The sequence below is a fragment of the Leucoraja erinacea genome, chromosome 11 (assembly GCF_028641065.1).
Source record: "Leucoraja erinacea ecotype New England chromosome 11, Leri_hhj_1, whole genome shotgun sequence".
NCBI classification, from domain to species: Eukaryota; Metazoa; Chordata; class Chondrichthyes; order Rajiformes; family Rajidae; genus Leucoraja; species Leucoraja erinaceus.
In genome coordinates, this window is record NC_073387.1 from 53,746,016 (window position 1) to 53,758,405 (window position 12,390).

Consider the following 12,390-nt stretch of genomic DNA (forward strand, 5'->3'; position numbering starts at 1 on the left):
CACATTGCAAAACAGAGCTAGTGCTTCTTGATGGTCTTTGGTTAGCTCTGTTTTGTCCAGGGTGCGGGTGTATGCTGTGATCCCCGCCGTTAGTTCCTTTAAGGTTTTCTGGATCTTGAGGTCCTGGTTCCTGATGTTCCTCCCCATATGCTGCCAGATGCATTGGTTTACACTGGGCACCTGTAATGCCTCACAGTTGCCAGGTGGCAGATGTCTGGCCAGTCTCTGTAAATATTTCTTGTTGGAGTTTGTGGCCAGACATATAGTTAATACTATTGCCATCCTGGGATCCAAGTCTACCCCTGTTTGACTTGGTTTAAAGTAATCAGCCACCATGTCCAGCAGAGTCCCTGCTGTTTTAGGATCATGGGACGCTGTATTACCAGGATCTGGCCCATCAGGGTCCTGCCTACTCTTTTTTATAGAGTTAGAGATCTCTAGGGGTCCCGCACGGGGTACCCGTGTGGGGCTTACCTCCTGCCCACTGTGGCTAGTCTCCACATCCATGTGACTGCTACTGTGAAGGAGCTCCTTTTTTCCCCCGCTGTTTCCGTCCCCCGTACACACGGGCACTGGTTTGTGGGTTTCCCTCCACATGGTCCCGGTACTCACAGGCACCTGTGCTGGCTGCTGTCATGCTGCAGCCACTCGTACCGGCTTCCTCCAGCGTGGGCTAGCGGTCCTCGCCGTCTCCGTACTTCCGGCGCCCTGGACCCATCTAATACTTTAACCAATGGATTAACAAACAGATTTTTATGAAAAAACCCCTATTTTTAGGTCTACTCCATTTTCCCACATATAATAAGGGTCATAGTATCATAGAAAAAACATAGAAATAACATAGAAATTAGGTGCAGGAGCAGGCCATTCAGCCCCTCGAGCCTGCACCGCCACTCAATTCAATGGGGTCCGTGGGGTTGTACCCGATTCGTCGGGATTTTGCTGTGTAGCCGGTCAAAACCGGCTCCAATGCTCTCAGCGCTCCTGGCTGCTCGTTTATCTCAGACCGCTGGGACCGACCCCGGTACTCACGGTACTGGTCCCTCGCGGTCGTTGCAGCCGGTCAACCCCACTCCAATGCCCTCAGTTCTGGGCGCTCCCGCTGTCTGTAAACTTAAACCGCTGAGACCGACCCCGGTACTCACGGTACAGGTCCCTCGCGGTCGTTTGTAGCCGGTCAACCCTACTCCAATGTCCTCAGTTCTGTGAGCCTCGGTGCTGGCCGCTAGCGCTGCTCCAAGCCAGACTCACTTGAGACTGGCATATACTTGCGTCTTTGCTTTGCTGCCCGCCCGGCCGAGAAGTGAATTTGTCCCCGGTGCGGGGGCGAAGTCGGGCACAGGTGTTTTCCTCTTCGGAAATCAGTGTGCCGTTGCTGCTCCTGCCGGCTGCCCGCACTCTTTCTGCAGCCTTCATGGACCCGGTCCATGTCTACACCTAAAAAGTAAGTGGAAGGAACGCAGAGTCTCTTACCTGCTGTTCCCGACTTTCAAATTCTCCCGCTGGTGAACGTCGTTCCCTGCGTGTCGGGTTCGAACCGCTCGGACTGACCCCCGGTGTTCACGGGACTGGTCCCTCGCGGCAGTTCGCAGTCAGGAAAACCGGCTGTTCCCTCAGCCTTGGCCGCTCCCAGCTGCTCGTAGGGACCCCTCGGACCAACACCGGCACTTACCGTCTGAAGAAGGGTTTCGGCCCGAAAACGTCCCCACTTCCTTTGCTCCATAGATGCCGCTGCACCCGCTGAGCTTCTCCTGTGTATCCCCGGTACTTACAGCACTGGTCCCTCGTTGCTCTCTGTCATGCAGCCTCGGCGCTGGCCGTTAGCGACTGCTCCAAGCCAGTCTCGCTTGAGGCTGGCATACGGGACGTCTTTGCTTCGCTTCCCGCCCGGCCGAGAAGTGAATTTTGCCGGTGCGGGAGCGAAGTCGGGCACAGGTGTTTCCTCTCCGGGAAATTGGTGCCGTTGCTGCTGCTGCCTGCTGCCCGCACTCCGCGGTTCTCCCCCGCCAGCTTTCCGCAGCCTTCATGGATCCGGTCCATGTCTCCACCTAAAAGGGTAAGTGGAAGGAACGCAGAGTCTCTTACCTGCTGTTCCCGACTTTCAAATTCTCCCGCTTGGGGAACGTCGTTCCCCCTGTGTGACTCGTTGCAATGCGTGTAGCATTATGACACGCATGCGTTGGAAGCGGGTTCTTCACGTAGTCACTCACGTGACTCCGAAGTAAAATAGAATAGAATAGAATAGAATAGAATGCTATTTATTGTCATTCAAACCTGGGTTTGAACGAAATTCCATTTCTACAGATTTTTTTTACATTACAAACACAATCCAAGACCCACACTTAACATAGTTTACATAAACATCCATCACAGTGAGTCTCCAACATCTCCTCACTGTGATGGAAGGCAAAGTCTTTATCTCTTCCCTTTGTTCCTTCTCCCGTGGTTCAGCAGTCCAACTGCAGTGTCGAGGCGAACTGGGGCTCCGATGTTAAAGCCCCTGGCGGGCGATGGTAAGTGCTGAGGCCGTTTAAGCCACGCCGGACAATGTTAGACCCCGGCGCCATGTCCTTCAAACCCACGATTCTAGCGGGAGAAGTCGCCGTTGCGGAGCTCAGAAAAGCGGTCTCCCACCAGTGACCTGCGAGCTCCCGATGTTCCCGTCCACCGGGTCTGCGGCCGGTGCCTCCGAACTCCAAAAGTCGGGTCGCAGCCGCACGCCACCACAGCTCTTCCCGCTCCGAAGTTGGCCAGCTCCGCGATGTCAGTTCTGCAGGCTCTGCAACTGGAGCCCTCAGGTTAGTCCCGGCTGGAGGTCGCCGCCAGCTCCACGATGTTAGGCCCAACGACATCCGAGACCCGACAGGGAATAGTCGGGTCTCCGCACAGGGAAGAGATTTAAAACAGTGTCCCCCACTGCCCCCCCCCACCACCCCCCACATATACACAGCTAAAAGTAATAATAAAAACTGACTCAAAGACATACATTTAACAAGACAAAAAAAAAAAAAGACAGACGACTGTAGTCGAGCCGCTGCCATTAGGCGCCACCACTTCCACATATGTAGTGCCGTATCTAAAGGGGCAAAAACTCAATTTGCTTTTGAGGCTTTTCTTTTTAATTCGCAGTAAACATTGAAACATTGAATTGCTCCGACAGTAAATTTGTATAAAATTTCTTCAGTCTTCAATATAACACTTGATGAGCAAATGACCAAGATTAGTTTGGAGTCAAATCGCACATCAAACTGATTTTTAATTTTTGAAGAATCTCTAGAATGTCATCTGGATTTCTTCACTCATGTGGAAATGTTCACTTTCAACAAAATATAAAAATCAAAATGACTATTCCTGCTAGTGACAAGCACACTGCATTATAAAATGTTTGGAAGAAAAATATCAATAGTAATTTTGATATTTGTAAGGAAAGTGTTGATTTGGTATGTAACAAAAGTGAGAAGAGTTTATGTAATATTTATAGCAATCACAGAAACTAAATGCCTTATAAATCTAGCATGCAGAATATATAGGAAGGAACTGCAGATGCTGGTTTAAACCGAAGATAGACACAAAATGCTGGAGTAACTCAGCAGGACTGGCAGCATCTCTGGAGAGAAGGAATGGGTGACTTTTCGGGTCGAGACCCTTCTTCAGACTGAAAGTCATGGCAAAGGGAAACGAGGGATACACACGAAGATGTAGAGAGATATAGAACATATGAATGAAAGATATGCAAAAAAGAAACAATGATAAAGGAAACAGGTAATTGTTAGCTGGAGCTAGGTGAGAACGAAAAGCTGGTGTGACTTGGGAGGGGGAGGGATGGAGAATGCAGGGATTACTTGAGGTTAAATAAATCAATACTTATACCCTGGGTTTTAAGCTGCCCAAGGGAAATATGAGATGTTGTTTGCATTTAGCCTCACTCTGACACTGGAGGAGGCCTAGGACAGAAAGATCAGTGTAGGAATGGGAAGAGGAATTAAAGTGTTTAGCAACCGGGAGAACAGGTAGGTCCAAGCGGATTGAGCGATGGTGTTCAGCAAAACGATCCCCCAGTCTACGTTTGGTCTCACCTATGTATAAGAGTCCACATCATGAACAACAGATATAGTAGATGAGGTTGGAGGCGGTGCAAGTGAACCTCAGCCTAACCTGAAAGGAATGTCGGGGTCCCTGGACAGTGTTGAGGGAAGAGGTATAGGCACAAGTGTTGCATCTCCTGCGATTGCAGGAGAAGGTACCTGGGGGGGGGTCTTTGGGTGGGAAGGGAGTAGTTACCCAAGGAGTTGCAGAGGGAACGGTCTCTGGAGAAGGCAGAAAGGTGTGGAAATGGGAAAATGCAGCTAGTGGTGGGATCCCGTTGGATGTGGCTAAAACTTTGGAGGATTATGTTTTGTATGTGACGGCTGATGGGGTAAAAGGTAAAGATTAGGGGACTCTGTCCTGGTGTGACTAGGGGGAGGGGTAGTGAGAGCAAGGGCGGAGCTGCGGGGTACCGAGGGGACACGTGTGAGGGCCTCATCTATGATGGAAGAGGGACACCCCCATTCCCTAAAGAATGAGGACATCTCGGATGTCCTGGCATGGAACACCTCATCTTGGGCGCAGTTGCAGCGTAAACGGAGGAATTGGGTGTAGGCGATAGTCTTTGTAGGAAGCATGGTGGGAAGAAGTGTAGTTGAGAAAATTGTGGGAGTCAGTGGGTTTGTAATGGACGTCAGTCAATCGTCTATCTCCTGTGATGTAGATGGTGAGACCAGAAAAGTGGAGATGTTGGAGATGGTCCAAGTGAATTTGAGTGCAGGGGGGAAATTGGTGGTGTTAATGAAGTCAATGATGCAGATATATACCCAGTTTTTTGATGTATGAAAATATTTGAAATAGAAAATATCAAAAACATCTCACAAAATGGTGATGCTTTGTTAGGAATTAGTTCTGCTCTGGTTTGAAAAAGACATGCAGTAATTCATCTTGCTGGTGGCATGACATAGGTCCCAACAAGCTGGCAATCTATTTCACATTCTGTTCAATTTTAATTTTGAAAAAAAGTTGGCATGGTGAAAAATGGGTCACCTATTTGCCATCAGCTAAATAGCCAACTTCAAAGTCCTTTTGCTTATTTCAAGAATTGTTTTATGTTGGTATTCCTTTCTGGTCTTCAAAAAGATTGACTTCCCAAGGGCTGCTGCACTCTTGGTTTGGTAACCTAACCTACTATTTTTAACTTCCAATGATCCTGGAAGCAAGTTTTATATTACATGAAAAAATGGAAACAAAAAAGGCTTTCATTCCTGTTCTATATCAAAATAAATGTTAATATTAAATTGTATTTCCAATGGTCAGGAATCTACAAAAATCCATGTTGTAACCTTATTAACCCTTACAAACATACTAACAATTGATTTGCCGTTGATTAACAATAACATCCTACCAGCAGAGAGATAAGAGTTTTCATAAAAAGCCAGATTAAAACATTGTTATAGAGCCATGCAGCATGGAATCAGGCCCTTCGGCCCAATTCGTCCAAGCTGACCATAATGCCCCACCTAAGCTAGTCCCATTTCCCTGCGTTTGGCCCATATCCCCCTAAACCTCTTCTCTTCATATACCTAATCAAATGTTTTATAAGTGCTGTTATAGTACCTCCTCTGGCATCTCAATCCATACACCCACTACCCTCTGTGTGAACATTGTTATTATATTGGAGTCCAAACAGAAAATATGAGAAATATTTTTTCACTTTATGAGAGAAAAAAACCCTAAATTCGAGCAATCATGCACTTTTGCCTTTTTGTAAGTACACTAGGTTCACATTTGCAATACATATGTGAAATATTGCAGAATCAGTTACATTTCATATTAATGCATGATCAGTGATGTAAGATGTTATTGGAATTACATTATCTCTGTCAGAATACTCAAGAGTTATAATCAAACTACAAGTTACAAACTAATAAACAACCAAAGACAAAACTCTCATATGGTCATAAGGAATAGGAGTAGAATTAGGTCATTCTGCCCATCAAATCTAGTCCACCATACAATCATGGCTGATTTATCTCTCCCTCCAAACCCCATTCTCCCACCTTCTCCCCGTAACCTCTCACATCTGTATTAATCAACCTGTACTCTTATATCAATGAGTAAAGATTAAAATAAAATGAATATAAGGTAACAAATACCATGAAAAGGTTAGTCTTGCAACTTGGGTTTATTTTCCACTTTAATTCTTTGCAAGCTGTTTATAATCAGGGTGTTCAATGGACCTATATGTACCCTTTTATTCGTGTTAAGGGTAGTTGATTTAATTTAAGCAAGACTTGATCAGCAAATGTATTCCCAGTCATAAACTAATTGGGTATCTCAGTAATTTCTAAAAATATATAGTATTAACAAAATCATAATATTAACAAAATCAGTACGCCCACGTTATCCCCCCCACAAATGGGCAAATAATCAAACATTCCCTTTAATTGTGTTTAAGATACAGAACTATGTGTAAGAAACACCTGAAGCAGCATGTTCATTATATATCCCATAAGAAAGTCAGCGGGACATCATACCTGGCTTCAAATGCAACCACTAAAAAAACCTCACAGGATGAATTGAAGCAGAATCATTGTAAAGGTTGATAACAAGACGTCATGTGAGTATATACTCATGTGTTCTTGTGCATCATAAGACAGATAGCACATTAACTCTTTTTTTGTTAATTATAATTCATTATGAAATTTATACAGAATGAGGTTACAAGATTTGAGGTAATCATTTTGCAGCTAATGAGGCATTAACTGTTGGTGAAATAAGGTGGAAGAAAAAGTTACAAACAAAATGAAATGACAAATGGAAAATGATATCCTAGTGTAATTTTTTTTTCTCAACATATTTAAAATTCCCATATAAATCTTAAAGCAAACTAATGAATAAAGATAGAAAAAAAAACACTTTAATTGTTCTTCCTGTTGACTGCCCCCATTCAACAGCTGCTGCTAATCGTATAAATACATAACACTGCAACACTAGATGGCACTGCCAGAGGTCACATTAAGTGGCCTACATAACTGTCATTTATAACTTTAAAGTTTTTCCGGAGATAATAACTTCAGCTGATGATACATTAACAAGATTACTACTTATAATCCTTCACTGTTAATCGTGTAATTTAAAATTATACTTCAATTAACAGTAATACTCTAATTACCTATGTTGAATATGTATTCAAAGTTACAATTTACAATAAACAATGTTGTACAACTTATTATTTATCATCTCACTTCCTAAAATTCCTTGTATGTTTTTACATACTTGGCTAATAAATTAATTACTTACTTACTTAAAAGACATTTCAGGTAAGTGAATGAAATGAGTCCAATTTTTTTATGTCAGTCTACCATGAGTTAAGCCCCCCCCCCCCCCAACTTGCCATCCCCAGCCCACTGATCCACTAAGCAATAGAGCTAAAAGGATTAAATAATACCAAGAGTCAGTTATGAAGGGAAAATAGAAGTAAAAGGGAGACCTTGTCGACCTTATTCCACAAGGCAACCAAAGCATCAGTGCTAGTACCAAGTCAATGAGACAACTTCGTAGTTACATCTACACATCTGGTGACCTTAATGATGCAACGAGAGTGAAAAAATCATCTATAATGTCACAAATATCAAATTAATTTACATTATAGAGGACACGTTTATGCACAACTAATTTCATTTTATGCTTTTGAAATCCTCAGGTCAGTCAACTGACCCCACGACCCGATTTACAAACTTTCAATAAACCGCCATATAACTAATTAAATCAAAATGAAATTTACAGGAGTCAAACATCGGGTGTGTTACTTTTATAGTAGTATAGAACACAAAGTGCTGGAATAATGGGACTGTCCCACTGTACGAGCTGATTCAAGAGCTGTCCCACTGTACGAGCTGATTCTCCCGAGTTTCCCCTGATTCGAACTCGGAGAATTACGGTATTAGCTGTTCGTAGGTACTCGGGGCTCTCGTGGACATTTTTCAACATGTTGAAAAATCTTCACGAGTCTTCACGAGATTACCGCTTTTCCCGAGTACCTGCCGTTAGCGTTACGAGCCGCTAAGAGATGTCCCGAGCTCTGACATACCCACTACATACATTCTACGTGCCACAAGTTTGATTTTTTAAAACTCGGGAGAGCTCTTGAATTACCTCGTACAGTGGGACAGGCCCTTAACTCAGTGGGACAGGCCCTTAACTCAGCGGGTCAGGCAACATCTCTGGAGGTCAGGCGACATTTCGGGTTGGGACGCTTCTTCAGACTCAATTAACAGTTATAGATACTTTAAATACCCATGTTGAATATTTGTTCAAAGTTACGATTTACAATAGCCAATGTTTACAACTTGATTCGACCGCCCTGCTTCCCATAAGAGTTTTTAGGTAAATAATATATCAATTTTCTGATGTCAGTCTAAGATGAGTCAAGTTCCACCCTCTCTACTGTTACCTGCACCCCTCAAACAAAAGCGAGAGGACTCCGACGCAATTGGGTTGTACAAGTCTTTATCGATCACTATCTGAAAGAAGTATTGATTGTGATCAAAGCTGAGAGCAGTGCGGGTAGTTGGGACAGTTACGCGGGGCTAGCTCCAGGGTTCGATTGCCTGGGAGTAAGATGCGGTCCGGGGCAGCTGTGTGGATCTTAGTAGTGTCTGGTTGTGAACAGTGTGCGGGGACCTGGGCATTTGAGCGGGGCGGGGGGCAGTTGTGCGGCCAACTACAGCAGTTGTGGGGACCCAAGACCGCGAGCGGCTGGCGGAGAACAGCGAGCTGGGAGTGGATGCAATGTGCAGGTCCGGGGCAGGCAGCGTGTGCGGGGATCTGGGGCATGGTGGCCGGGGTGGATGAGCGGGCAGTTGTGTGGAGAGCGGGGGCAGTTGTGCGGATCCGGGTCATGCAATGTGTGGGAGCTGGGGCAGTTGTGCGGCTCCCGGAGCGTCTGGCTGAGAAGAGTGTGCTGGGAGCCGGGCAATTGTGCGCGGCCGGGGCAACTGTGCGGGGTCCTGGGCAGTGTGCGGGTCCTGGACAGTGTGCGGGGAGCTGGGGCAAATGTGCGGGGAGTTGGGACAATGTGCGGATCCGGGGCAATAGTGCGGAGCCGGGGGGCGTCTGGCTGAGAAGAGTGTGCTGGGAGCCGGGCAATTGTGCGCGGCAGGGGCAAATGTGCGGGGAGCTGGGGCAAATGTGCGGGGAGCTGGGACAATGTGCGGGTCCGGGGCAACAGTGCGGAGCCGGGGGGCAACTGTGCGGATTCGGGGCAGGCAGTGTGCGGGTTCGGATCAATTGTGCGGGGCCGGGAGCGTCACTGAGAACAGTGAGCGGGGAGCTGGACAGTTATACAGAGAGCGGTGAGCAGCAGATGGCGCTGCCGGCCGGTGACGGGGACACTCGGCCCGCACACTTTGCGGGGAGGGAGATCGCTGGCAACCGCTCGGCCCGGCCCGGGAGGGTTGCACTGCATAGCCCCCGGTCCGTAAGGCCGGTGAGGGAGGAGTGGTCCCTTGCACCCACCCCCGGCCCTGCCACACAGGGCCATGCATTGCACATCACTCGCACCACACCCACACACACCCACACACACACACACACACACGCAGCCGATGCTGCTGCAAAAAAAATGTCAACCAATGCTTGACACGCCAGGATGCACAAAAACATAACCAGCACCGGGCGAACAACTTAATGCCGACAGCTCCACGGCCTGGGAGTTGCTGTAGGAGAGCCGAGTACTCACCATATTGACTTCAGACACCATATCTATACTGGCGATGTCTATGTTCATGCCCACCAGGACGGGATCACCTGCAGACAGACAAGACCGTCCGCAACGTTCAGCTCTTTAACCCGCTGGTAGTATAAACCCCCCTCCCCCTCCCCCCAACAACAAAAACACACACACATCCCCATTGCATTTAAAGCACATTATTCTCTTTCCTACCCTCCCCACAAATTAATCACAAACACGAAACGCACTGGTTCCCTGTAATGTAACAGTATGTGACCGGCATTTGATATCCTGTTTCTCATCCTGCCCAATGTTTTGGGATTGAATGGCACCACCAAAAACAAAGCCCCGCTTAACATTCATATCTCCATTAAAACTAAAATGTCTCACTTAACATTAATATGTCTCGCTTATAAACATTAAACTTGTTCCAATTGAATACGCTGGCTGAATGTTATTTTTTTACTTCCCTCCACCACCAGAGGATGTATCGGTTGTAAGTAAGAAGACAAGTTGTTTGTGTTTTTTTTGGGGGGGGTCTCGCCATCAGATGGTGGGGACACATGGGGGGCACCAAGAGTGGGATCCCGAGCAAACTGAGCATCTTGTTAAACTTTTAAATCGCCCTGGACCTGACGGGCAAGATGCAAGGTGAGAGGGGGGGAGAGGAATCATTTTAAGACCAACGTGAACTTAACCCCAGAATATGGCCTCAGAGGGGAAAACTTCAGGAATAATATGACATTACTCCCCAAATCTAGGGGGGACACAAGGATTTATAAACACTAGCCAGATGTTATCTCCAAAATCTGACCGCATTGGGTGAAACAAAGAAATATATTTATTCACACCAGCAAGGAAATTAAACCTCAGAATCTAGCATCAGTGGAAGGAACACAGGGAAATATATTAACGTCAACAATTAAATTAACCCCCATATCAGTGGAACAATCACAGTGCAATATATTAACACCAACAATGGAATTAAACCTAAAATCTAGTCAATTGGGGGAAACAGGAGCAATGTTAACACCAACGTGATATTCACCCTAAAATCTAGCCTCACTGAGGGAAACACAAACTATATTGACACCAACATGGCATTAACCCCCCCCCCCCCCCCCCCCCCAAAATCTGGCTTCAATAAGGGAAGTACAGATAACTATTTTGACACCAACATGAGATTCACCCCAACATTTAGCTTCAATAAGGGAAGGACAGAACTATATTGACACCAACATGAGACTCGCCCCCAAAATCTAGCCTCACTCTGGGATGGACAATGTTGACACCAACATGACAATAAACCCCCTCAAACCAGGCTTCAATGAGGGAAACACAAGCAACTGATAATTAACACCAACATTAAAATTACCTCCAAAATCTGGCCTCAGACGGATGTCATAGCCCTTCAGCAGTCTGTCAACCGTCTCCTTCACCAATGCCATGTTACTGGGGTCATTGACACTGGAGGGAGAGAGGGGAAAGAAGAGCAGAAACGATAAATAACATGCTCAAATATATATATATACATGTGTATATATACAGCCTGAAGTATTGTGCAAAGGAAGAGGTGGCTTACCTTTGTGCACACACCATCGCCACCAGCAAGGGGAACGACAGAACCCTAAAGTAGCCCCTTTTCAGCATCCCTAAGTTTGCAGATGATTTCGCGGGGGGGTCTCTCTCTCTCTCTACACACAAATTTATATTTTATTTCCAAACCCCCCTAGCGAAGGCAAGCGAGTGAGAGAGAGAGAGAGAGAGAGAAGATGCAACTTATTCTGACCAGTGCAGTAATTCCAAGGTGGGGGACGCCTGCGCACACTTCCCTCACTTCTTTTTTTCCTCTCTCCCTCCTTCACATCGAAGATGTGTGCAGAGCAAATAATGCAAAAATAAAATTAATATAGCAGAGGGTAGCGTTGCAGAGGGAGGGAGAGGGGAGGGGGGGGGAGGAAAGAAGTAAACAGGGAGGAGGGAGAAGAAGAAAACAAGATGTCTGTGGCTGTTCTCAACGCAGTTTTCTTCCTTTTTTTTGTGTGTGTTTGGGTTTTTTTTTTCCTTCAGCCCTTCTTCTCTTTAGATGTTGAGAGCGTCTGAGAAGCGCCGGGGAGGAAGAAGGACACGGCGTGCTTGTCTCTTGCAAAAATCTTGGCGCATGGTGCTGCTTCCAGATCGTTATCCTCGCAGCCGGCTCGTCATCCCCACGGTGGGGAGAGAGGGAGGAGAAGAAGAAGAATATAAAGGGGGGTTTGCTTCCAAATTGTTGGAGGATGCTGTCAGTTTACAGCGCGCACGGCTTCCTTTTTGGAAATAAAAAAAAAATGTGAGGGGGGGGGGGGGGGGTGGTGGTGGGGGGGGTGGTGGGGGGGGGGGGGGGGGGGGGGAGGGGGGGGAAAGCGATGTGAGGGGGGAGAAACAAATGCCGCGGCGATGGGAGGAGGAGGCTGGCTCCACATTAATTAATATTCGCCAGCACGCAGCCAGGCACACGCGTCCATCGCCTTCTGAGGGTGTTTTTCGATGTATTTTTATTTTAACTCTCCGTTGCATGGGTTTCGGCGTTGCAATTTGTGTTTTTTAATGATGCATTTGCAGATGGGTGTTTGGTTTTTTTTTGGTTG

General features: G+C 46.5%; 1 protein-coding gene across 1 annotated transcript in view; it reads right to left on the reverse strand.

The window, feature by feature from the left end:
- LOC129701833 (gamma-aminobutyric acid receptor subunit beta-2) overlaps positions 1 to 12,078 on the reverse strand; it is a 109,533-nt gene extending 97,455 nt beyond the window's left edge. The window contains exons 1-3 of the mRNA XM_055643302.1: positions 11,346 to 12,078; positions 11,139 to 11,230; positions 9,773 to 9,840 (exon numbers count right to left, since the gene is read on the reverse strand). Of these exons, the coding sequence (XP_055499277.1) occupies positions 9,773 to 9,840; positions 11,139 to 11,230; positions 11,346 to 11,413 (228 nt within the window). The 5' untranslated portion in view covers positions 11,414 to 12,078. The remainder of the gene's footprint in view (positions 1 to 9,772; positions 9,841 to 11,138; positions 11,231 to 11,345) is intronic.
- Between the last annotated feature and the right edge of the window lie 312 nt (positions 12,079 to 12,390).